Genomic DNA, 27820 nt, shown 5'->3' on the forward strand with positions numbered 1-27820 from the left:
CCATGCTATAGCTCTTATCACCAATTCCCTGGTGTTTACAAGACAACTCAACTCATCGCTCTTATCACCAATTCCCTGGTGTTTACAAGACAACTCAACTCATTGTTTCCTTTTCTGGCAACCCACAACCCCAGAAACCGAGCAAACAAATCTTTATTACACTCCCTCTGTGATAAGTATTGTGCTGTATGTCATTTTTTTTTTTAGATTGGGAAATCCTCCTGCATGCTTGTGTGCAAATTCAACCAGATCCCTTTCACCATCCCAATCAGTCACTAAATTTAAAATATTTCTACTTTTCTGTTTTATGCTTCAGTGAATGACCTCACAATTTTCCACATTAAATTCCATCTGCTGTGATCTTGCCCATTCATTTAGCCTGCCAATATCGCCTTGAAGTCTTTTTACACCCTCTCCCCTGCTCACAATCCCACCTAGTTTCATATTGTCAGCAAACGTGGAAATGTGACATTCCCCCCCAACCCCCCCCCCCCCCCCCCCCCCCCCCCCCCCCCCCCCCCCACACACACCACCTCGAGCAAATTATTGGCATGGATTGTGTTACATCAGTTAAGTTTTAATGGAGCTGAATTTGTGTTATAAATTGATTTAACCCCAGTTTGATGGATTGGTTGCATGCTGGACTTACAGGTAACTGATCAAAAGGCAAGCAATATAAATAACTAGAGCAGTGAGGAACATTGTGAGGTTTAATAATAAAGTGCAGTCGAACAGAATCCAATAGCTTCCAGAAACTGATGTGGAAATCATGATGTATTTTTAACTCTCATTGTTCAGTGTAATGCAGGCAGCATGCCAACTTTGTGCTGCCGGAAGATAACAATGACTGTCAAGTTAGTGCCAACCATATTGGCTGGATATTCCAATAGAGTACCAATACCATGACTATATAATGGCAATTAAATTTATCCTCCGATCTTAACGTCATCATGCACCTTTTTAATGAGGAAAAACTGTGGCTGGAACAGGTGCTGGAATCATACCACTGCTAACATTGTCCTTGCAAACTTTGAACAATAGCATAACTTGGGAAGGAGTAAGTGTCACAGTTTCAAGGTGTGGCAATTGGTGGAGGAACCGGACAGAATGACCAATGTCCTTTAGACTGTAGTCCTGGTAGAGAACGTAATTAACATTTGTACCTGCAAAAATGTACAGCAATGGAAAGCTTGCGGTTTTTATGAGGTTGCGTGTTCTGTTCGCCTCTTGATCTGTGACAATAGACAATAGACAATAGGTGCAGGAGTAGGCAATTTGGCCCTTCGATCCAGCACCACCATTCAATGTGATCATGGCTGATCATCCCCAATCAGTACCCCGTTCCTGCCTTCTCCCCATATCCCCTGACTCTGCTAATTTTAAGAGCCCTATCTAGCTCTCTCCTGAAAGCATCCAGAGAACCTGCCTCCACCGCCCTCTGAAGCAGAGAATTCCACAGACTCACCACTCTCTGTGAGAAAAAGTGTTTCCACGTCTCCATTCTAAATGGCTTACTCCTTATTTTTAAACCATGGCCCCTGGTTCTGGACCCCCCCAACATCAGGAACACGATTCCTGCCTCTAGCATGTCCAAGCCCTTAACAATCTTATATGTTTCAATGAGATGCCCTCTCATCCTTCTAAACTCCAGAGTATACAAGCCCAACTGCTCAATTCTCTGAGCATATGACAGTCCTGCCATCCCGGGAATTAACCTTGTAAACCTATGCTGCACTCCATAAATAGCAAGAATGTCCTTCCTCAAATTAGGGGACCAAAACTGCATACAATACTCCAGGTGTGGTCTCATTAGGGCTCTGTACAACTGCAGAAGGACCTCTTTGCTCCTATATTTGATTCCACTTATTATAAAGACCAACATGCCATTTGCTTTCTTCACTGCCTGCATGCCTACCTCAATAGCAAGCATGCCTACCTCAATAGCAAAAATGCATGCCTACCTCAATAGAATGTCCTTCCTCAAATTAGGGGACCAAAAATGACAAATGAAAAAAGAATGTTGCTAACCGTTTTAGAAAATAGGTGCAGGAGTTTTAGAATAGGGAACATCTGTGACACTCCTTATGCAAACAGTGAACTGTTGCTCATGTCTCCCACTTCCATGGAAGAAGACAGAATTGTGCACGTTAATTTTCAATAGCACAATGGCAATGGCTGACAATGCAGTCCTTGCCCTGCTCTGGTTTACTTCAAGAGGTAGCTGATTTTGATGAAGACATCTTGGAGGATGCACACACATCTCATACAGAGTGGGTTTATTTATTTATTGAGAGATACAGCATGGGAACAGGCACTTTGACCCATCAAATCCGTGCTAACCAGCAATTACCCATCACACCAGCTCTGTTATACCACTTTTTTCATCCACTCCCTGCACACTTGAGGAAATTTACAGCAGCCAATCAACCTACAAACCCGCACGTCTTTGGGTTGTGGGAGGAAACCAAAGTACCCGGAGAAAACCCACATAGTCACAGGAAGAAGGAGCAAACTCCAGACAGACAGCACCCAAGGTCAGGATCAAACCCAGGTGTCTGGCGCTGTGAGGCAGTGGCTCTACCAACAGCACCACTGTGTCGCCCTTGCTGAAGGTCCTACAGATTAATTGCTTCCTGAAAGCTCTGGGGATACTGTTCCTGCTGAGAGCCCTTGTCATCTTTTCAAGCAGTTTGTCCCACTCTGCTGTCTTTGAACTGTTCCCCACAACCCATGTTTGAGACCACTTGGTTTCTGCAGGAGCAACATATATTTTTCATCTGATGCACGAGAGAATTTCCATATTTCACAATGACAGAGGAGGGGATAATTTGGTCCATTCAGTTCATGCCAGGACTCAAAACAATCTACCCAGCCGATTTTGCCACATTTCCCTGCAACTTTTTAAGCTGCAATTTATTTCCAGGTCCATCACCTCCTGCACCTGATTTTCCTGCCACCCACTTACACAAGAGCAATTTGAGACAGCAGCTCAGCTAGTTGTGTCACCTCACTGCCCTAATGTTGGCTACAACATTGCTTCCAAAAGTCAGCACTGGTGAAAAATAAGCATTACACTCTGACAATAGCATGAATTGTCTGTTCTGCAAATCTTCATAAGAAATAGGCTCGTACCAAATGACATCGATATTATTCATGCCAGATGGATGTGCTAATATCTTAGATTCTTACTTTATCTAATACCTTCCAAAATATGGCACTGCCAAGTCAAGCTTTGCCCCTAGTCAACATGGTGTGATAGCTTTATTTTTCTGCCTACTTTATTATTTGTGCTGGAGGTGTGTTAAAGGAAATAAAATCAACTGCATGGTGCCAGTTCCATAGTGATTTCTGTTCACAATGTTGCAATGTCATTAGCATGCACTCATTCTCCACGTTCGAAGTCAGCACAAAGTGGTTTCTGCTTTATGTCTATGCTGAATTTCATGTGCTAATCTTAGTAAAATCTGGCCTTCAGAAGGTGGCAAAAGCCTTGCGTCACTTTGATTTGACATTGAATGAGCTTTAACTGTAATGGAAGGTTTTCTGTCCACTTTTCAAAGATTTATTGAGCATGGATTTTCCTTCCTTATTCATCCAAAATGTTGACTTTTACTCCTTAGGTGAAAGTCAAGCCCATGCCTATGGGCTGATCTACAAACACCTGCACTGGGCAGAGTAGAATTTCAATCAGGCACCAAGCAAATAACTTCCGCACATGTCTGCCTTGCTGGAACTAAAACTGCAGTTTCCTTTCTCTAACTAGTAAGCAGCAGAATATTGCTGACAACAAAAGATGATTTGTTTGCATAAATCCTAAATTTCATTGTTGAATACTAAATCAAGAACTGTCAATATTCCGCATTGTCCAATAAACAGTAACATTAATAAATGATTCATTCTATTGGTGGTTTTACATTAAGTTTAATTATTTTTTCATGCAAATCATAATTATTTCCTGTCCCTCGCAAAGCATCATGTTATAAGATAAATATCTGCATTGGTCTTGAATCACATGATCTTTTCTTTTCAGTGCTGCTTTATTTTCTTCACTATTTTTAGCACTATTTCTTGCAGTTAATGATTTGATACAGAATATTCAGTTAGTGAGGAATGATTTAGTTTAAAATAGTCCCTTTTCATTTGCTGTTCTACTCTGACCCAGTTCAAAGGATTAAATAACTTGCATATCTCAGATTATTTTGGAATATTCTGATATCTGATGAATCCATTGAGTTTGACCGATTTAATACACAATATTTAACAAAGGCTTGTCCTGATAATTAGTTATGAAAATTGCTCTCCGGATATTTAAAAAAATCATATAGTGTGCATTTACAATATGACCATGAAATTCCACAATGTTTAACCAGTCACCTGACCAGACTACTTTACAAATTAATTTTAAAGTATCAACCATTAGGGATAATGATAAAAACATGTCCATACCGCTATCTTCGTTTGACATATTTCAAGTTTAAGATGCCTAGACTTGGTAACAAGGTGCTTTCCGATCCAGACAGCAGGAGTAGATGATTGGTTGATCCTATTTCCAACTTCTCAAGTTTGTGAGAAACCTTAACTCCAAAATATTTAAGGTGAGAGGGGAAAGATTTAATAGGAATCTGAGAGGCACATTTTTCACACAGAACGTGATGGGTATATGAATGAGCTGCCCGAGGAGATAGCTGAGGCAGAAACTGTGACAACATTTAAAATACATTTGGACGGGTACATGGATAGGAAAGATTTAGAGGGATATGGGCCAAACATGGGAAGGTGGAATTAGTATGGATCGGTAGCATGGTCGGTATGGCCAAGCTGGGATAAATGGCCTGTTTCCGTACTGCATGACACTATGACTCTAAAATAAAACAAACGTATTTAGGTTTGGTTGAATGTTAAAATATATATTTTTTACACAGTATACAGATTGGCTATGTAGATGCATGCCTCATGATTAATTTGATTTTCAGAGACTTAACAGGGCAGATAAAGAGAGACACTGACTGTTGCAATATATTTCATGGGACAAGAAATGCCATTATGTTGACTGAGCATGCCTAATTTCATGGCAACTTGATCTGCTAGAATTGCCTTGTGTTACAAAAAGCTCCACCCATATTTGGACCACTTCCTCAGGGTAGAAGTCTGGACTTCACTTGTCCACTGCCCCTCCAAATGGAGCTGGAGAATGGACCTTGTTGTATCTGCAGAACTGATGAGAGGTTTGCTCCTGCCAGTTGCAATCATAAGCCACCCATTAGTCTTCTACCTGCTCCTGACCTGTGACTTCTCCCAGGGTCTTCCAAGCCAGATAACCAGAATTGTTTCTGGGCAGTTACCTGTGGCAAACCAATGCTTATAACTATTGATATGGATTCTTCCCACTCAAACACTTATATGTGTGAGATACATGTGAGAGTCTTGGATAGAAACATAGAAACATAGAAAATAGGTGCAGGAATAGGTCATTTGGCCCTTCGAGCCTGCACCGCCATTCAATATGATCATGGCTGATCATCTAACTCAGTATCCTGTACCTGCCTTCTCTCCATACCCCCTGATCCCTTTAGCCACAAGGGCCACATCTAACTCCCTCTTAAATATAGCCAATGAACTGGCCTCAACTACCTTCTGTGGCAGAGAATTCCAGAGATTCACCACTCTCTGTGTGAAAAATGTTTTTCTCATATCGGTCCTAAAAGATTTCCCCCTTATCCTTAAACTGTGACCCCTTGTTCTGGACTTCCCCAACATCGGGAACAATCTTCCTGCATCTAGCCTGTCCAACCCAGGGGTGGAAAACCCAGGGGGGCCAGAGGGGACACGTGCCCCCCATGTTTTGAGAGGTGGGGGACATCCCCCCCAAGTTTTTGTGATCCCGATTTTAAAATCGCCGTTTTTAGCGCTGGATTGAGCCTCCGAAGCCTCGCGTGTGTGTGTGTGAGTGTGCGCATGCGCGCGTGGCCGCCAAAAAATGGTGTCCCCCGTCCCCTCCATGTTGTGATAGTGAGTTCCATTCTTGGTCCAACCCCTTAAGAATTTTGTAAGTTTCTCTAAGATCCCCCCTCAATCTTCTAAATTCTAGCGAGTACAAGCACGAGTCTATCTTGTCTTTCTCCATATGAAAGTCCAGACATCCCAGGAATCAGTCTGGTGAACCTTCTCTGTACTCCCTCTATGGCAAATGGCACTATTCCAACTGTTCCTTCTGCCAGGATTTTTATTTTCATGTTTACTCTTGAGAGTTGTATGTAAAATATTTCTTGAAGAGGCGGAGATAGTAGGCTGTGGGAGTGCTGGGAAGGGGTGGGGAAAGAAGGAGAAAGCAAGGACTACCTGAAATTGGAGAAGTCAATGTTCATACCACTGGGGTGTAACCTAACCAAGCAGAATCTACTGGGTAGTTCCAACAGTTTTCTTTTGGTATCAGTTCTATACAGAAAGCTCTGGCTGCATTTCACAGCCTTTACATGCCCCTCGTTAATGTAGCAACCAGACAGCTTAGTTAATAATATTTCAGGGCAGTAACTTGGCTTCACCCTTTCTAAGTTATCACTTGTCTAAATCATCCCTTCCCAATCCACACTGCAATTTGAAACTTTCCTCCTCACATTTCCAGTTCTGAAGAACGGTGTTCCATGAATAAAATGATCCTGTTTCATCCTCGATAGATGCTGCCTGAGATGCCCAGTATTTCCAGCATCTTTCACTTTTATTTCAGATTCCCAGCAACTGCAGTTGTTTGATTTTCAGTTGATTTGAGCTTTCAATTTGCTGCTCTTCTATAATATCAATCACAATGGTTAAAGAGAATTAGATGATTAATTATATGTTATGTAACAAGGTCACTGAAATTAGAATTAGAGAAGAAAAGATAATAAGGAAGATCCTAAGGAAATGTATATTAACTGCACAGGTCATGTGGTGCTCATAAATGTAAGACACTGATCCGGCTGCATTATCTGAATTCTAAGCATAACTGTTTCGGGAATATTGGAGCGATGGGAAAGGTACAATACTATTAAGGTGAAAATAGATAGAGAGTATTTAGTTATGATGAGAAACCTTTGGATTGCATTAATTATACCAGAGATCATTAAGATATCATCGAATACAAGAGTGGAAAGTTATAGACAGATTTGAAAGGACAATTAAAGTGTAGCTCCACTGATCTGTAACAACATAGAATGAAGTGCCATTAATGCTGGAGTTGTGGTGGAGGCAGACTATGAAATTCTTGTGATTATTGCAACTGCTGATGAAATCTCATTAACTGGAGTTTTACTAATTACAGATCAATCTCACCAAAAAGCTCATGTAGGGAGGTCATAATAACATCCTCAGTATTAATGCAAGTACCCTCACTGTTAACAATAATACTAATTTACTACTTATAAACAAGAGCCAAACATATTTTTAAAAAGAGACAAAGATTAACTGGAACATTTTGTTTGGAAACATTACAATAGTAAATAAAATGTCCCCAGCCTTGTGAGGTGCCAATATAAACTATCACTATAAAAAAAATCTTTAAACTTAATTGAATAGCTGATTGATTTTAGATGAGGTCTCCTGGAGCAATGTTAAATACCGATTGAACTATAAACCTACCTGATAATGTGATTCAAAACCTGGGACCAGGGTGAATTTAATATAAAAACTGTTTCTTCAGCTTGTTTAGAGATATTGTGCATTTGGGGGGGGTGGGGACTCGTAGGATGTTATGAGGCAGAAACAGCTCGCAGGGGGTGGTAGTCTGCCCTAGGGACACTGCTAATAAAATGACATTTCAAATGAAAGTGTGAAAGGACAGATTTTGTACCATGCAGTGATTCAATTTCAATTTGTCAATTAATTATTGTGTAAATGTAAATAAGAAAGGAGGTGGTAATGACTCACGGCAGGGCCTGGGGTTTGGCTCTGTGGATGTCCTCCACTCCATCACAGGAAACTGAGGGTTCAAAGCCTTCTCCAGGGAACAGTGAAATAATCTTAAAAGAAGAGGATCTGAAAGAGTGTTGTTTAGCTGGAGGTGCTGACATTGGGCTGAGACCTGCCTGCCTTGCAAAAGACTGGATAGACTTGGTTTATACTCTCTAGAATTTAGGAGATTGAGAGGGGATCTTATAGAAACTTACAAAATTCTTAAGGGGTTGGACAGGCTGGATGCAGGAAGCGATTGTTCCCGATGTTAGGGAAGTCCAGGACAAGGGGTCACAGCTTAAGGATAAGGGGGGAACAGGGTTAAAACCTTGTTAAAACCGAGTGAGCCGTGTTTCCCACAGAGAGTGGTGAACTCTGAACTCTCTGCCAGTAGATGGGTATTGAGGCCAGGTTCAAGTTGGCTATATATTAAGAGGTGCAGTTAGATGAATGGCCCTTGTGGCTAGGGGATCATGTCTTAACATTTGTATGGAGAGAAGGCTGGTAAGGGATACAAGTTTTGGATGATCAGCAATGAATGACGCATATTTGAATGGCGGGGCAGGCTCGAAGGGCCGAAAATGCTACATCCTGCACCTAATTGGCAATTTTTTAAGTACTGATCTTGGCTATAGGACATTCGAGATTAATAATGTAAGGGGCACTGTTCCATCTACATTACTAAACTTAACTTTGTCATTATTATTGGCTGAAAAGAAAGGTTCAATGCCATTAGGGTGAGGGAAATACAATGAGAAAATATGTTCGGGTTCCCCCAGAGGCATGTGTATTAATCGCACTAATAACTTAAACATATAGGAAGATTTTAAAGGGACATTGAAAATAATTTAAATAGACCAAATATCTCTATGGCGTTACCAGGGTCGTTTGTGGAAGGCTTAAACAAACCATGTTCTATAAGAAGCAATTAGTAGGTGGCACATTTGTTAAGATAGTGTGATATCTCTGAGGTCATATGATGCTACAAATGTAAGGCCGTGGATGCCAAGTCTGGATATTATTAAAGCTTAACTTTGTCTTAAAATATTGAAGCTATGAGAAAGGTTCAGGGGTTATGGGGAGAAAAATGGGTGGAGGAGAATCAGATTAGATCAGCCAATTTCGGATGGCAGTTCAAACTTGAGAGCACTGAATGTATAAGACTGCATCTAATACTTAAAAAGGTTAAAGTATGACCTATGAGAGATGAAAGGCTACAGTGAGCCAAACGTGTAGTCATTGGAACAGGTGTAACAAAATACATTAACCAAAAAGAATTGTGATGGAGGAAGATAATTGGTAACAAAAACAATTTCTATAGTAAGATGGAAACAAAGTTACTAGGAAGAAACGAAGCTTTGTTAAGATTAGTGGTGAGATCTTGTTAATGGGATCCTTTGCCATGCTTTCAAGGCTGTGGATGCAAAGTCCAATGGATATTTTACAAAGAGCCAGATAGGCTTGATAGGTGCGCAGTGTCAGGGGTTATGGGGGACGAAGGGGCAAAATGGGGTTAGGAGGGATAAAATAGATCAGCCCATGACTGTGAATGGCAGTGCGAGGGCTGATTCTATTTCTCCTTTGAATGAAACTTCCTTTTTCATTTTATTGCACAATTAAATGATTCTTATCTTTGTTTTCAAGGTAAATGCAAGATATAGCATTGAGTTCACTGGAATTAAAATACAGAAGTGTTAAATGTATAAATTATAGACATATGAGTGTTTTAATATTAAAACATGCATAAAAGATGTGACTTTCTAGTCCTAAGAATTTTTAATTGGATACATTGGGGGAACTGAACTCAGTGAAGAAAAGTATAGGAAGGAACAGCAGATGCTGGTTTGCACTGAAGATACACACAAAATGCTGGAGTAACTCAGCGGGACAGGCTGCAACTCTGGAGAGAAGGAATGGATGATATTTCGGGTTGAGACCGTTCTTCAGATGGAGAAGAAGGGTCTCGACTGAAAATGTCACCCAGTCACTGAGTTACTCCAGCATATTGTATCTATCTTCAGTGAAGAAAATGGACTTAGATTCAGAGCTGTTGTTGATTGAGTTTTGGAGGTTGGCCCAAAGAGCATTGTGATAATCAGTTAAGGAATGACCAAGGCATGGAAAAGCTTGAGTTAGAAAATGTGCTGAGGTAGAGGTAAGGATTGGCAATGTCGTGGAGATGTAAGCAGACAATCGTTGATATAGAGAGGATATAGTATCTGGGGCTCATCTTGGAATCAGATAAAATGATACAGTACAACCTGAGATAATGGCTGGAAATAAATTGGAATCAACGATTTTGTTATTCGTCTTGTTTGCCTGGAGGAAATGGTGATTCATTCTTTCCACGAATGGGCTGAAACCTGAAAGCAGGGAATTGGTGGATGACATAAAGGGGATCTGCTATCAACAATTGTAAAAATTGATTTTTTTTTGTGAAATATGGGAAATGACTGCAACTTTAGCATTAATTCTCTTCTTTAATTACCTTTGAGAAGGTTTTGAATCACTTTTTACTACTTGTGCATAAAGTAATCTCAGGTAGTTTGATATGATCCTCCACAGAGTTATTAAACTGTGAGCCCTTATAGCAGATTCGCTGAGCTTTGTAATTGGATGTGGTTTAGCGGCGCCTAATGGCAGCGGCTCAACTACAGTCCGTCTGTTTTTTTTAAATGATTTGTCTCGTTAAATGGATGTCTTGACTAGTTTTTATTATTTTTATTTAGCTGTGTGTATGTGGGGGTGGGGGGGGGGGAACTGTTAATCTCTTCCCTGTACGGGGACCCGACTTTTTCCCTGTCGGGTCTGCAATGTCGTTGGGCCTAACATCGTGGAGCCGGCGGCGGCCTCCAACTGGTAACAACCTGAGGGCTCCAGTCGCGGAGCCTGCGGACTTGCCATCGCAGAGCTGGCCGTCTTCGGAACGGGAAGAGTTTTGGTGGTGCGCGGCTGCAATCTAACTTCGGAGCTTCGGAGGCTCCAGTCACAGGCCCGGTGGACGGTAACATCGGGAGCTCGCAGGTCCCTGGTGGGAGACTGCTTTTTGGCGCTCTGGCAATGGCAACTTCTCCCGCTGGAATCGCGGGGTTAAAAGGACTCGGAGCGGGGCCTAACATCGCCCCGCGAGGCTTAACGGCCGCGGGACTTACCATCGCCTGCCGGGGGCTTTAACATCGGAGCCCCAGTTAGCCTTGACGATGCAGTTGGACTGCTGGACCGCGGGAGATGAACAAAGGGAAGAGATAAGACTTTGCCTTCCATCACAGTGAGGAGATGTAGGATATGGTTTTTTGTAATGTAAAACTGTAGAAAATGCAATTCCGTTTAAACCAAGCTGTTTGAATGAGAATAAAAGGCATTCTATTCTATTCTATTCTGGATGTTGAGGGCTGTGAGCTAGAATCACTTTTGTTTTTAAAAAATACACAAAATGCCGGAGTAACTCAGTAGGTTAGGTGGGATCCCTGGCAGACATGGTTAGGTGACATTTCGGGTTGGGACCCTTCTTTAGTCTGAGACCCTTCTTAGGTGCCTATCCTTGTTCTCCAGAGATGCTGCCCGACATGGTGAGTTACTCCAGCACTTTGTGCCTTTTATTTTTGTAATCGAGCATCTGCAATTCCTTGATTCTACACTCTCTTGTTTATTGCTTTGCATTTGAGTTGCAAATGCTACCTATCAGCCCAAGCTTGAATGCTGCCTCAATCTTGTCGTAAGCAAAAGCCTTGATTGCCTCATCTGCTGAGGTGTTCCAAATGCATTATACTTCAGTTTGGAAATTGCACCCTGGATGGCTTGAGTGAAAAAGCTGAAAGCTGCAACCCCAGTCTGCCCACAGACTGTTGTGCTATGTGTGGTCACTCCGCATTCACCCAGTCACATTCAATGCCAAGGGAATGAGTAGTGACCACACAAAGCCAACAAACTGTTGCCAGTCTGGGGTTGGAGATCTCAGCAGGTATGTTTTAGTCAGCAGGCTTTAGTCAAAAAATCCGACTGAAAATTGTTGGTTTGCCCAGAAACTATGAAGCGAGAAAAAAATTCAGCAAGCACCACACACTCTCTGCAGACATGTGCCATTTGAAGCTTAAAAGCGTAAGGTGATGGTAATAGCTGGGGAGAAACCAAGCAACTATCAACTATCCAGTGAATAGTTGCTGTTCATAAAACATATTGCTGCTTATTGCATGGTGAGTTTACAAATTTAAGATTGTTTTTCTGCTGTGCCTTTGTGCTACTTCGTTGTTGTTACAGCCCTCTTTATAATGTATTTTGGTTATAGCAGACGGAGCGGCCCACAGTAATAAGACACCACTGTTTCTTTAAGAATATAGGCTGTTAGTCACACTGCGGAGATAATAGAAATTGACAAGCAATTGCTTGGATTCACTCTTAACTCAATTAAACAATGTAACAACCAATATTTGGTAATTTTAGCAGTAACAAAAATACATTTTTAGCTGTTAAAAAATAACTTTGTCCACTCAGCAGGTTAGGCAGGCTAGTGTATTTGGAAGAAGAAACAGAGTTAACGTTTAACGTTGATGTCCTTTCACTCGGGTGAGCAGTTGGTCTTGGGAGTCTCATTTTGAGCGGTACAGGTTTTCCTCACACCGCCACCCCAATGGTCAGACCTCCCACATTCCCACTGTGGGGTTTTCTGTCATCAACATCCTGAGAATCACCATTGTCGAGAAACTCAACTGGACTTGTCACATATCTACTGCAACTACAAGGTTTGAGGATAGGTAGTCTGCAGTAAATGCCTTGTGTTCTGACACCACAAACGTTTCCATCAGCTAAAGATTATGATGGAAATGGACCCATAGGCACAACTTGTCTATGCCGACCAAGATGCCCTATTTAGGTTAATTCCATTTGCCCACATTGGACCCATCTATATAACTAAAAGTCTCATCCTGACCACTTCCTGTCTGCACTTTATATTGATTTAGAAAAAACGATACCCTATATCTCCATGATTTTTGGCCATCTTATTCCCAGTCCTCCTCCACTGAGGCAGCCCCGAGGATTTTTCCGACCGATTAAAAATAAAAAAGTTATGAATGTTTAAAAAACCTTGAGATCAGCTGATTGGTCCCCTCACCTGTCAATCACCATGATGAAGGTAATGCCCCTTCCGGGGGGGGAGGCAGGACTATAAAACCCCGGATGCCTGGACGTGTGTCAGTCACTCTGGAAGATCGCGAGGGAATGGCCACAACTGTGATTCTGTTGCGAGTCAACTGAACTGTGAGTCTGCAATGTACTTGCAATAAATGATTTGTTATCCCTTATTGAAAATAAAATGAGTTGTTTGGCCTGCCCTGTGCTTGAAACTGAAATCGCAATGGAAATTAAATGAAATGAAAATGAGATGCGTTGTTTGGCCTGCCCTGTGCTTGAAACTGAAATGGCAATGGAAATGAAATGAAATTAGTTGTTTGGCTTGCCTGAAACCACTCATTTCGGTCCACAAGGACCCTATTAGCAGAGAAACCAGTCCCTTTTGCCCAAAATGCCTGTATTAGCACTTTGGCCCAAAATGCCCGTGCCAGGCCAGGAAAAGTCCAGAAAAAGTGCCTTTCACTGAGATTACACTGAGATTTATTTTAAGTCCCTTCAGCCCATCAGGCCTGTACTAGTCCAGGAGGAGTCCCTTCGGCCCATCAGTAAGTATTCCCCCTGCAAGTATTAAACCTCACTCCAGTATTTTTCTCCCTCCCTTCATTGGCTCCCTGTGAGGTCCAGGCCAGGATAGACTTTCCTCCTTCAGTGCGGTGATCTGCAGAAATATATGAAAAATGTCTAAAATTGATTCTCAACCCTCTCCCCGTTCTCTCTCAGAGTCTCTCACCTGCTTTGGGCAGAATTTCTGGCAGTATCTGAGCTGCCAGCCCACCAGCTGTGAGTGATTGAGCTCCCAGCCCACCAGCCCTGAATGACTGAGCTGCCAGCCCACCAGGCTTGAGTGACTGAGCTGCCAGCCCAGCAGGCTTGAGTGACTGAGCTGCCAGCCCACCAAGCCTGAGTGACTGAGCTGCCAGCCCACCAGGCCTGAGTGACTGAGCGGCCAGCTCACCAGGCCTGAGTTACTGAACTGCCAGCTCACCATGCCTGAGTGACTGAGCTGCCAGCCCACCAGGCCTGAGTGACTGAGCTGACCATCCCACAAACAGGCCCCTGAGTGACAAAATTTTGAGATTTAAAAAATCAAGTCCAGGCCTGAAAGCATAACTGAGCTGCCACCCCACTTTCATATCTCAAGTATTAAAAAAGATGACGGCTCAGAAATCACCAGTTCCTGAGTGATTTGAGCTGGACAGCCCAAAAAGCCTGAGTGACTGAGCTGCCAGCCCACCAGGCCTGAGTGACTGAGCTGACTATCACACAAACCAACCTCCCTTTTATTGACTCCATTTATTCTTCACGCTGCCTTGGCAAGGCCAGTAGCATAATCAAGGACGAGTCGCACCCTGGCCACTCCTACTCCCATCAGGCAAAAGGTATAGAAGTGTGAAAAAGCACACTTTCAGTTTCAAGGACAGTTTCTTCCCAGCTGTTATCAGGCAACTAAATCATCCTATCACAACTAGAGAGCAGTCCTGAACTACTATCTAACTCATTGGTGACCCTCGGACTATCTTTGATTGGACTTTACTGGCTTTACCTTGCACTAAACGTTATTCCCTTATCATGTATCTGTACATTGTAAATGGCTCATTTGTAATCATGTATTGTCTTTCTGCTGACTGGATAGCACGAAACAAAAACTTTTCACTCTGCCTCTGTATGTGACAATAAACAAAACTGAACTATTAAATCTTGCCCCTCTCACCTCACCTTAAACCTTTGTGTTCTAGATTGTGATTCCTCTACACTGGGTAAAACACTGTGCATTCACCCCTTATAATTGTATATGCCTCTATAAGATCACACCTCCAAAGCTCCTGGCCAACTTCTCCCAATAAATTCAGGTCCTCAAGTCCAGGCATTATCCTTATCAATCTTCTTTTCACTCTTTCCAGCTTAATGACATATTTCTTATGGAAGGGTGACCAAAACTGAACACACTACTGCAAATTTTGCCTTACCAGCACATTGTACAACTCTCCCATAACATCCCAACCCTTATACACAATACCCTGTGATTAACATCACATATCAAAAGCTTTCTTTACTACCCTAGCTATGTGTGATGCTACTTTTGGAGAACTGTGTACCTGTAATCCAAGATCCCTCAGCTCTGCAACATTCCACAGGGCCCAGCACCATTCCCTGTTCTACTCACTCTACCCATGACTGTGTAGCCGGACACAGTTCCAACTCCATCTTTAAATTCACTGATGACACCACTGTTAATTAAGCATAATGATAAGTGAGAGAATAGGAGTGTGATTGATTATCTGATTGAATGGTGCCAAAACAACAACCTTGTTCGCAATGTCAGTAAAACCAAGGCTCTGATTGTCGACTCTAGTGTTTGATATCATCCAGGGTCAATCAGCCCAGTTGATTATCTGTCCTTCAACTGATACAATCGCAGTTCCATGTGAAAATGATTACATTTTTCAACAGAAATTGGATCAATGTCATCTCCTTGAAATCAGGATATTCAGTGAAATTACAGAAGTGCCACCCTGTTAAATTTGTTCTGAAATCACCTTGTTAAATCATCTTGTTTAATTAGCTCCTAAATAATTTTGACAGTCTAAGAAAAGAAATTGTGCCTTTGAGAAAGGTATTTTGCATATTTGCATGCAATTGGGAAGAGGTAATTTAGTTGTTTGAAGTTGACTCTCAAAGTGAAAGCAGAATTAGATAATTTGGCCCATCAAATCATGGCTGATCTACTTTTCCCTCTCAACCCCATTCTCCTACCTTCTCCCCGTCACCTTTGACACCCTTGCTAATCATTTTTTACTTTAAAAAAATACCCAATGAGTTGACCTCTACATTTGTCTGTGGCAATGAACTCTGCAGATTCACTTCGTTCTGGCTCCAGAAATTCCTCCTATTCTCCTTTCTAAGGATATGTCCTTGTCTCTGCTTGTGCACATGTGAAGTTAATTTTAGTCGCAGGATCCTGCTTTCTTTTTACATCTCTGAAATAAATGTACTGCCAGATGTATTGAAGGCAGTCATTATTCATCCTTTCCTCTTAAACGTGGTGGGTGAATGATCAATACCTAAATCGAAAGAGTTATTGAAAGAAACCACAGGTCTCTCTCTGAAACTTCCTGCTGAACACCTGTAACAATTTTTGCCCTTAATCCTCATTTTGTATCCGAGTAACACCAGAATTATGAAGCAGTATTATATGATTATTTTGAAAATAATAGCACATGGTAATAGATGTCGTATCAGTACCATCAAAGCTGAGTTGTGCATTTTCCTCCAGGTGTTTAATAAAATTCTGTACGCATAAAGGAGCACAGTTGAGGCATTTTGTCTGTAATTTCCTTTAGTGTCTTCAAGTGGAGCTTGTTCAAAGACTCCATGTCAACCAAGGCCATCAATTCCAGAGGGTTTTGTCATTTTTGTCTCTGAGCATTAACAAAGCATATTCATCGAGGGGCATTTGTCACATTTATTCAGCATTTCTGATATAATTAAATATATTAAATTTCTGATATAATTAAATATAAATTTCTGATATAATTAAATATATTAAAGATGAAAATATAAACGACTGTAGTTGCTGGAAGTGAAATAAAAACAGAAGACGAAGCATTCAGCAGGTCAGACAGCATGCGTAGAAAATGAAACACAATTAATGGTTCAAGTCAAAGACTTTTGTCAGAACTCGGAAAGTGAGAAAGCATGTTTATTTTAAGTTGCAGAGCGGGTGGAGTAGTTTGGTGAGGATAAAAGGAATATCTCTGACAGGTTGATACCAGGGTTACTGTGGAATTAAGGTGCTGATGGAATAACCTGGTTGTTTAATAATGAAGGCTGCTAGGAAGAGCTAACTCAAACAAAGGAATGCAGAGCTGTCAGAATGCAAGTCATGCCATTGGAGAGGGAATCATTGAACCACTATCAAAGAACCCATGGCAGAACTGGCCAGATCTGATAATAGAAGAACACCTGTGATTTCTTTTAGTGTCTACAGCCATTTAATTTCAGTCTGCAGAGCCAGCCCTGAGCTGCCTGTTGTCTGTCACTTCAATTCTCTGTCCTACTCCCACTCTGATCTATCCATCTATCACCTCCTGCACTTTTACAATGAAACACACACAGGTTTGATGAACAGCACCCGGTTTTATGTCTGGGTATGTTGCAGCATTCCAGAGGCAACATGGAACTCAGCAGCTACAGTAACTCCTGCTCCCTATGCCAGAACTGCTGGTTCTGCCATGTATAATCACTTGTGATATTGACTCCGTTTTTTGACACACGTGCATGTTTGACCTACATAGCCATGGGGACCTGCATTTCTCTATGCTTTCTCTAATTGCCATCAACTCAGATATTCAGCTTCTTTGAGTTAGCCATCAAATTGAGTTTGAGTTGATCCATCAACAGTGAATCCCCATTGCAATCTATCCTTATCAACAGCATCCCCTTTGTCCTATCTATTCCTCTCCCACCTTCTCTGCAAGTTAAAAATAAAGTGCTATCACCCTTCCCCAGTTCTATCAATGGGTCAGGAAACATCTCTGGAGGACATGGATTAGCGATGTTTCGGGTCGGGAATGAGATCAGCCTGATGAAGGGTCCCGACTCAAAATGTCACCTACACACATCCTCCTGAGGTGTTGCTTGACCCACTGAGTTACTCTAGCACTTTGTGTTCTAAGTGGTAATCAATGTTTGACTGATTCAGATTCAGATTCAGATTCAGATTCAATTTTAATTGTCATTGTCAGTGTACAGTACAGAGACAACGAAATGCATTTCGATGGTTTCTCATCTGGAATACAGATGGGCATGTTTGCAGCAAGAGACACAAAATTCTCTGGTTAAGACTTGCCATTGGAATAATGGCCCATGGAAGTTCTTCTTCACCAACTTCACAGCAGTCATGCCAACGATATATTGCATGGCAACTAACACTGCTGCTGGGTGGCCAGCGGCCTCCATGTGTGGAGAATGACACACAGGGAGCACAATGATCGGTTTTACAGTTCTGTTCACGTACCGTGATTAATTGTTCAGTTCATATCAAAATGCAGCAGATTAATTCTGTACACCATCTGAATTTCAAGAAAATATTCAGATTCAGCTTCAACTTTAATTGTCATTGTCAATGTACAGTACAGAGACAACGAAATGCAGTTAGCATCTCCCTGGAAGAGCGACAGAATATGATTTCAATAAATAAATATATTTACATGTACACAGATATAGTGTTTTTCCTGTGGGAGGAGTGTCCGGCGGGGGGGGGTAGTGTGACAGCCACCAGGAAGAAACTGTTCCTGGACCTGCTGGTCCGGCAACGGAGAGACCTGTAGCGCCTCCCGGATGGTAGGAGGGTAAACAGTCCATGGTTGGGGTGAGAGCAGTCCTTGGCGATGCTGAGCGCCCTCCGCAGACAACGCTTGCTTTGGACAGACTCAATGGAGGGGAGCGAGGAACCGGTGATGCGTTGGGCAATTTTCACCATCCTCTGCAGTGCTTTCCGGTCGGAGACAGAGCAGTTGCCATACCATACTGTGATACAGTTGGTAAGGATGCTCTCGATGGTGCAGCAATAGAAGTTCACCAGGATCTGAGAAGACAGATGGACCTTCTTCAGTCTCCTCAGGAAGAAGAGACGCTGGTGAGCCTTCTTGACCAGAGTTGAGGTATTGTGGGTCCAAGAGAGGTCATCGGAGATGTTGACCCCCAGGAACCTGAAGCTGGAAACACATTCCACCTCCATCCCGTTGATGTGGATGGGGGTGTGCGTGCCGACCCTAGACTTCCTGAAGTCTACAATGAGCTCCTTGGTCTTCTTGGAGTTAAGGGCCAGGTTGTTGTCAGCGTACCATGCTGCTAGGAGCTGGACCTCCTCCCTGTAGGCTGACATCGTTGTTGCTGATGAGGCCAATCACCATTGTATCATCTGCATACTTGATGATGGTGTTAGTACCATGTACAGGTGTGCAGTCATAGGTGAAGAGGGAGTAGAGGAGGGGGCTCAGCACACAGCCCTGTGGAATGCCGGTGTTCAGGGTGAGGGTTGAAGAGGTGTGCTTGTCTAACCTAACAGACTGGGGTCTGTTGGTTAGAAAGTTCAGTATCCAGTTGCAGAGGGAGGAGTCGATGCCCAGGTTACCGAGTTTGGTGATCAGTTTAGAGGGTATAATGGTGTTGAATGCTGAGCTGTAATCGATGAACAGCATTCTTACGTAAGTGTCTGTTGTCGAGGTGGGAGAGGGCGGAGTGAAGTGCCGTTGAGATGGCATCCTCCGTACTCCTGTTCTTGCGGTAGGCAAACTGATAGGGATCCAGTGTGGGGGGTAGGCAGCCTTTGAGGTGTGCCAGGACCAGCCTCTTGAAGCACTTGGTGATGATGGGGGTAAGTGCAACTGGGCGGAAGTCGTTGAGGCTTGCCGCAGTGGAGTGTTTTGGCACCGGCACAATGGAGGTGGTTTTAAGGCACGTGGGGACAACTGCTTGGGCAAGTGACAGGTTGAAGATGTCAGTCCAGACGTCTGTCAGCTGCGCAGCACAGGCCCTGAGGACGCGCCCGGGGATGCCGTCAGGGCCAGCAGCCTTACGTGCATTAGTCCTACTCAGTGCCACGTACACGTCGTAGGGGGCGAGTGTGAGGGGTTGGTGATCAGCAGGGAGCACAGCCTTGATGGCTGTCTCTAGATTGTCCCTGTCTAAGCGGCCATAGAAGTGGTTAAGCTCCTCAAGGAAGGAGGCGCGCTGGATGTGGGGTGGTGTTGGTGGGTCTATAGTCCGTGATGGCCTGGATGCCTTGCCACATGCGTCGGGGGTCGTTGTTGTTGTTGAAGTGATCCTCAATCCTGAGCTTATGGCAGTGCTTGGCCTTCTTGAAGCATCTCTTCAGGTTAGCCCTGGATGAACTGTAGGCTCGAGCATTGCCTGACCTGAAAGCGGTGTCCCGTGCTTTCAGCAGTAGCCTGACCTCGCTGTTCATCCATGGCTTCTGATTCGGGAATATGGTCACCCGTTTGAGGGAGGTGACACTATTGATGGTGGAGTTTATAAAGTCCAGAACAGAGGATGTGTAGGAATCAATGTCCGTGTGGGAGTCAAGGGTGGCCTGGGCTGCAAACGCCTTCCAGTCAGTGTTTCCAAAACACTGCTGAAGTGTGGAGTCCGCTTCCTCTGACCAGACTTTAACTGTCCTCACAGTGGGTTTAACCCGTCTGATGAGTGGGGAGTACTTAGGGAGCAGGAACAATGAGACGTGATCAGACTGACCAAGGTGGGGGAGGGGGACGGCTTTGTAAGCTTCAGCCATGTTAGTGTAGACTTTGTCCAGTGTCTTGTCTACTCTAGTGGGGAAGGAGACATGTTGGTGGAATTTGGGGAGTACAGTCTTCAGGTTGGAGTGATTGAAGTCACCCGCAACAATGAAGGCTGCCTCGGGGTTGTGAGTCTGTTGTTTGCTAATGGCAGTATGCAGATCTTTCATTGCAAGCTTGGCATTAGCATCAGGAGGGATATAGGCTGCAGTCACAACAGTGGAGGTGAACTCTCTGGGCAGATATATCATTTTATAGTCCTCCTTTAATACTGTATGATGTTATTTCTGTATAATCATATGTTTTATATTGTGGAGGAATGGGAAATAGCTTATTCATCATCCTTAATAATATTTGGATCAGTGCAAGGAAATAGATTAAAAGCAAATTGAACTGGAAATAGACTTTTGAAATTCAAAGTGCACCTAAATGGAACAGAATTCGTATAAAATTGAAATAAATGAACAAATGTAGAATTGTGTTGGCACTTTCCAGCAGCAGCTCCTCTGATCTGAAACAGAGGAGCAATTGGAATTGTTAGCAGCTGATGGCACACTTTTCTATGCTTACAAATGACAAGGCTCAAATGATATTGAGACGTGACACAATCATGTGGAGTAACAGGTCAAGCAGCAGGATAAGTAAAACGATGGTTGTTAAACAAAACGACACAAAGAACAGTATGAACAAATAATAATAGTTGTTCCAATTAGTCCTGGAACAAAAGTGTTTCCATGATTTATATGAACGATTGGATTCGGAAATCCAAGGTGCAATGTCCAAAGTTATAAATAATCATATTGGAGGTGTGGGGAAAAGGTGTGTTTTACCAAGGATCAGGGAGACCTAATACAAGAAGACCTTCAGTTCAGTTTAGTTTATTGTCACGTGTACCGAGGTACAGTGAAAATGTTTTTTTGCGTGCTATCCGGACAGTGGAAAGGCAATACATGATGAGTGATGTTTTGGGTCGAGATCTTTGTCTTGAACCGCATCTTCGTCCTCTCTGTGCGGCCTACAGTCGAACTGGAGCAGCGCTGGAGCGGCGTTTCCTGCCGGGACTGCAGCTTCGACGGCGGTGTAGATGCTGGGACACCTACATGGAGCGGGCGATGCCTTACCGGGTCGCCTTGCTCCGGGGCACTGTGACCGCCGACAGCACCGCGGAGCCTGGGATCCGAGATCGCCAGAGTCGGAGGTTCGGCCGGCGCGGCCTGTGAACTTTGGTCGTTGCAGTCTTCGGGGGGGAAGCGGCCGCTTCAGTCCGAGCCGCTGATGGATGTTCACCGACGCCGATGATCCAGCTTCGCGGCAAGAGGGCCTGAAAACACCGGGTTGGCTGAGGAGGCCAGATATAGGCCACGACATCGGGTGGACTATGAGGGGGAGAACTGGTTATTTTTAGTGCCTTCCCTCACAGTGAATTCTGCTGTGGGGGGACGTTTCATGTTGATTTCTATAGTGTACTGTGTCTGTGTCTTTTTTCTTTTTCTCTTTTTTTGATTTGTATGGATTTATTGCATTGATCTGTTCAATTAATTTAATCAATCTCTGTAAAGCACTTTGGTTCAAATACTGGTTTTGTTGAAAAGTGCTATATAAATAAACATTATTATTATTATTATTATTATTATTATTATTATTGAAACAACACCCATTCCTTCTCTCCAGAGATGCTGCCTGTCCCGCTGGGTTACTCCAGCTTTTTGTGTCCTACCAGCATCTGCAGTTTCTTCCTACACATCATATGAAAGATGTTATATTTCATATGATGTGTTGTTCTCATTGCTTGGTATTATTTCAGAGATGTCCTCATCCTCATGTTCAGTTTCAGTTTAGTTTATTGTCACGTGTACAGAGGTACAATGAAAAGCTTTGGTTGCATGCCAGCCAGTTATTGGTAAGATAATACATGATTACAATCGACCCATTTATAGTGTATAGACACATGAAAAGGGAATACCATTTAGTGCAAGGTAAAGTCCGATTAATGATTTTCCATGGGTCACCAATGAAGTAGAAAGTAGGTCAAGACTGCTCTCTTGTTGCGGTAAGATGATTCAGTTGCCTGATAACAACAGCTGGGAAGAAACTGTCCCTGAAACTGAAGGTGGGCTTTTTCACACTTCTATACCTTTTGCCTGATGGGAGTGGGAAGAACAGGAGTGGCCAGGGTGTGATTATGCTACTGGCCTTGCTGAGGCAGATTAAGGTATAAATTGAGTAAATGGAAGGGAGGTAGGTTTGTGATGGTCTCTGGGCTGCATTTTGATAATTTGGTGAAGCAATAGTTGGGCATTGGTGAAAGAATGAGTCGAGCGATCCCTTTTACGAGAAGCATGGGGATGCAATTGGCAAATTAATTCAGAAAAAAATACATTCTGGAAAAAAGAGAGAACGTTTTCTGACTATTTTTAAGTCCTATGTAGCTCTCTCTTGAAAGCATCCAGAGAACTGCCTCCACCGCCCTCTGAGGTAGAGAATTCCACAGACTCACCACTCCCTGTGAGAAATAGTTTCCTCATCTCCGTTTGAAGAACCATATACATCTAGGGATTCAACTGCATAATCGTCTAAGTATAGTGCACATGAAAAATAAAGACATTATACTTTCATATATGACCTTGGACATCTGTTTTTAAATGTTTAGATGTTTAAAACTGATGTTATGGTAAAATTGTTCAGAAACGTAACTAGATCAATTTGGAAAACGTGCGCAGCTCAGGAATTTACGCCGCACAAAGGAAATAGGGACAAAAAGGAAGATACAAAATAAGATCAACCAAAACACTACATGAAAGCTGAAACTGCTGGAAATGAAGATCAGTTTAGACAGCACCTGAGGAGAAAAACACGATTTCTTGGGTGAAATGTCATCACCTGAAACTTTGACTTTCCCAGATGCTGCCTGACCTATCTTTGTGCAATTATTTCACATTATCAGCATCTGCAGTTTTCTGCGTTTTAGCTACCAATCTATATTACTAAAAGTAAGATCTTAACCACTTCCTGTTTTTCTGTTTCATGATTTTAGAAAAAAACGCTGCCACTTATGGCTATGATTTTTGGCCATCTTACTCAGATTCCCCCTCCACTATGCAGGACAAGAGGATTTTTCCCATTTATGAAAAATAAAAGATTTATTCATGTTTAAAAAATGTTGAGATTCTCTCAGCTGCCCCTGCTGATGGGAGGGGGAGGGACTATAAAACCCAGAAGTGTTGTGCCTCAGTTAGCCTCTGCAACATGGGGGAATTGAGAGGGTCACGTCTCCCAGTCAGAGTTGTGAATAACACTGAACACGTGTTTACTAAACAGTGAGTGTGGTTTTACTGACCTTGAGTGCCCTTAATGTGGTTTGAAAATGGAAATGTGGTTGGTTTGAAGTAAAAGCACGGAAAATGGTTGGTGGGGGGTTGGGTTGAAGTAAAAGCACTGCAAATGGTTGGTGGGGGTTTGGGTTTTAGTACAAACACTACAAATGGTTGGTGGGGGGTTGGGTTGAAGTACAAGCACTGCAAATGGTTGGTGGGGGTTTGGGTTTTAGTACAAACACTACAAATGGTTGGTGGGGGGTTGGGTTGAAGTACAAGCACTGCAAGTAGTTGGTTTACGTTGAAGTACAAGCACTGCAAATGGTTGGTGGGGGTTTGGGTTGAAGTACAAGCCCTGCAAATGGTTGGTGGGGGTTTGGGTTGAAGTAAATGCACTGCAAATTGTTGGTGGGGGTTGGGTTGAAGTAAAAGCACTGGAAATGGTTGGTGGGGTTTTTGTTTGAAGTAAAAGCAATGCAAATGGATGGTGGGGTTTTGGGTTGAAGTAAAAGCGCTGCAAATGGTTGGTGGGGTTTTGGGTTGTAGAAAAAAACACTCAAAATAGTTGGTGGTTTTTTGGGTTGAAGCAAAGCACTGCAAATGCTTGGTGGGGTTTTGGGTTGAAGACAAGCACTGCAAATGGTTTGTGGGGTTTTGGTTTGAAGAAAAGCACTGCAAATGGCTGGTGGGGGTTTGGGCTGAAGTAAAAGCACTGCAAATGGTTGGTGGGGTTTTGGTTTGAAGAAAAGCACTGCAAATGGCTGGTGGGGTTTTGGGTGGAAGTAAAAGCAATGCAAATGGTTGGACGACTGAACTTGACAACTTCCTGTTTGCACTGTATATTGATTTTAGATAAAACGCTACTACTTACGGCTATGATTTTTGGCCATCTTACTCAGCCCCCCTCCACTCATCATGTGCAGAGGAGTCTTCCCATCAATTAAAAATAGAAGTGTTATTAGTGTTTAAATATTTTTGAGAATCTCTCTCTTGTCAATCACACCATGAAGACCACGACTTTTCCGTTGGGAGGGGGGAGGGATTATAAAACCTATAAGTGTAGGTGTGGCTCAGTCTCTTCATGATGGGGAGGGAGAGGTCATGACTGTCTGAGCTGTGAATCAGCTGAACACAGTGAATGTCTATTGCACTGTGGTGTTTTTCTGGTTTTATGGTAGTTTCACCCTGCTTGAAATGGTATGAAACGGCATTTGAATGTGATGGCCTTGCACCTTGCATGAAATGGTATGAAACGGCATTTGAATTTGGTGGCCTTGCACCCTGCTTGAAATGATATGAAACTGAACTTGAATTTGGTGGCTTTGCACCCTGCTTGAAGTGGTATGAAATTGCACTTAAATTTGGTGGTCTTGCACCCTGCTTGAAGTGGTATGAAACTGCACGAATTTGGTGGCCTTGCACCCTGCTTAAAGTGGTATGAAACTGCACTTGATTTCGGTGGTCTTGCACCCTGCTTGAAGTGGTCGGAAACTGCACCTGAATTTGGTGGCCTTGCACCCTGCTTGAAATGGAATTTCAAGGAATAGCAAGGAGTCAACTGCCACCCCACCAGCCGTGAGTGAGCTGCCAGCACATCAGGCTTGAGAGACTGAGCTGCCACCCCAATAATCCATTTGGCCCATGATGTCCATACTAGCCCTCTGGAGACCAGTTTCTTCAGCCCACAACACCCATACCAGCACTCCAGAAAGCCCGGCTCGATAATGTAGACTAAATACATATAAATATTATTGGGATTGGTGGGCTTGAGCCATAAGGATAGGCTGGATAGGTTGGGACTTCTTTCCTTGGAGTGTAGGAGGGCGAGGAGTGACCATATGGAAGCATGTAAAATCGTAAGGGGCGCAGATAAGGTGGATGGTCATATTCCTTTTTTTTACCATGTTTGGGGAGTTTAAAACTAGAGTATCTAGATTAAGGTGAGAGGGGAAAGATTTAAAAGGGACCTGAGGGGCAACTTTTCACTCATGGTACATATCGAATGAGTAGTTTGAATTAGCAGTGGATGACGGTAAAATCACAATGTTTAAAATGTATTTGTACAGGTAAATGCATAGAAAAGGTTTAGATGGATATGGGCCAATTACAAGCAAATGGAAAAAGCTTAGATAGACATCTTGGTCAGCATGGATGGTTTGGGCTGAAGGGCCTGTTTCCATTTCCATGACAAAGAATATATTTCAACATGAAGATCCAAATCCAGAGATCAAATATATAAACTAATCATTAATACATCAATTAGGAATTCAGGATAAACATCCTTTGCTGCAGATTAGTTTGAATGTGGAAATCACTATCTTGAAAAATAGTTGAGGCAAATAGTACATGTGCTTTTAGGGAGAAGATATTGACGAGATGCTGCAAATGTGAGATGACTTATGTGGGATGTGAACTCGAGCATGTGATTAAGAAGGAACTGCAGATGCTGGAAAATCGAAGGTACACAAGAATGCTGGAGAAACTCAGCGGGTGCAGCAGCATCTTCCAAGAAGGGTTTCGGCCTGAAACGTTGCCTATTTCCTTCGCTCCATAGATGCTGCTGCCCCCGCTGAGTTTCTCCATCATTCTTGTCTACCTTCGAGCATGTGATTGTTGAGTCAAATTGTCTCTTTCTATCATGTACATTTGATATAATTTGATGTAACTTATTGACACGTTCATCTATTTTTATTGCACTTGCAGAAAACGGATAATTGGCAGCAATCCTGTGGAAACAATTATGGCAAGACTCCTTGTACATTCCGTTATGTTAACAGTGGCAGTTACCTCAGTAAGTAAAACAATGCCAAACTATAAAGGTTCAGGTTTAGGTTTATTATTGTTGAATGTACCAAGGTACAGTGAAAAGCTTTATTTTGCATTCAATCCAGTCAGATCAAGTAATAATATCAAAACAGCACCTTATTATCAAAAAATAAAATAGGGAACAATTCTCATAAAACCTGGAGAATGTTTATTTTTTAATGTAATATCAAGGAACTGCATATGCTGTTTTTAACGCTAAAGATAGTGCAAAGTGCTGGAGTAATTCAATAGGTCAGGCAGCATCTCTGGAGAAAATGGATGTGACATTTTCGATTGGGACCTTCCTTCAGACTCAGTCTGAATGTTTATTTTTTGTCTGTTTTGATTCATGTTATTTAATTAAATCCTTGCTCTCATTGGCATTACCCAAAATGCAACCTCACCACTTTCTCACTTTGTGGGAAACAAATCAAACAAATAATTGCTTTAAAAGGATTCGATTAAAAATGTAAGACCTTTGTGAGAAGGTGTTTCACCTCCCATTACGTACTGGTCTTGAATACAATCAATTGTTTCCAATTCTTAGACTTAGTCAGACAGACTTCAAAATCAAGAAATATGAAGACTCCTGCGTTAAGTCACAGTATTGATGATTCTTAAAACTAAACTTGTTACTATTGCAGTAGTTTAGAGTTCCCCCACTTGCAAAGGAAGTGTCAGGTCACAATCATAGTTGACAATCAAATATATTTTTATGATGGGGTTTTATGAATTAAATACAAGGTACACAGATGATCGAAGAAGCCTCCATTTATCATATAACCCCAGTTCAATCGATGGTTACACCTACCTATGTAAAGCGGAATGCTGAAGGAAAATCATTAAAAAATCAAAAGTGGATCAGGGTTCCAGGCATAGATATGGTAGACAGTCAGAACCTTTTCACATGTGTGGTAATGTCTAAGACAAGAGGCAAGGCTTTAAGGTGATAGCTTTTAAAGATGTATGGTGATAGCTTTTTTACACAGACAAAGGTGGGAGTGTGGAAAGTTTTGTCTGGGGTGGTTGTGGAGGCAGATCCGACAGTGATTTTTGGATAGGAAGATAGATATGCAGCGAATGGAGGGGTATGGATGAGGTGCAGGCAGATGATATTAGTTTAACTTGGCATCATGTTTGGCATGGGCATTGTGGTCCCAAGGGCCTGTTCCTGATCTATATTCTATGTAGAGGCAACAATAGTTTAATCCATACATTGGTCAAAATGGTGGTGTTAATTTTTCTGTTTAATATTCTGTTTTCAGTTTTGGATCATACTGTTTCTGGTAGTGAGGGGTGAGTTTATAACCATAAGACACAATGGAGTAATAATGAGTTGCCTTT

At 42.5% G+C, this 27820-nt stretch overlaps 1 protein-coding gene across 2 annotated transcripts in view; it reads left to right on the top strand.

Moving 5' to 3' along the window:
- Positions 1–27820, top strand: part of calcr (calcitonin receptor) — a 194631-nt gene that overhangs the window by 57980 nt on the left and 108831 nt on the right. For both annotated transcript variants that reach the window (XM_055662731.1, XM_055662721.1), the window contains exon 2: positions 26375–26462. In XM_055662731.1, the coding sequence (XP_055518706.1) occupies positions 26412–26462 (51 nt within the window). In that variant the 5' untranslated portion in view covers positions 26375–26411. The remainder of the gene's footprint in view (positions 1–26374; positions 26463–27820) is intronic.

Source organism: Leucoraja erinacea, chromosome 2 (genome assembly GCF_028641065.1).
Source record: "Leucoraja erinacea ecotype New England chromosome 2, Leri_hhj_1, whole genome shotgun sequence".
In the NCBI taxonomy this organism is placed as follows: domain Eukaryota; kingdom Metazoa; phylum Chordata; class Chondrichthyes; order Rajiformes; family Rajidae; genus Leucoraja; species Leucoraja erinaceus.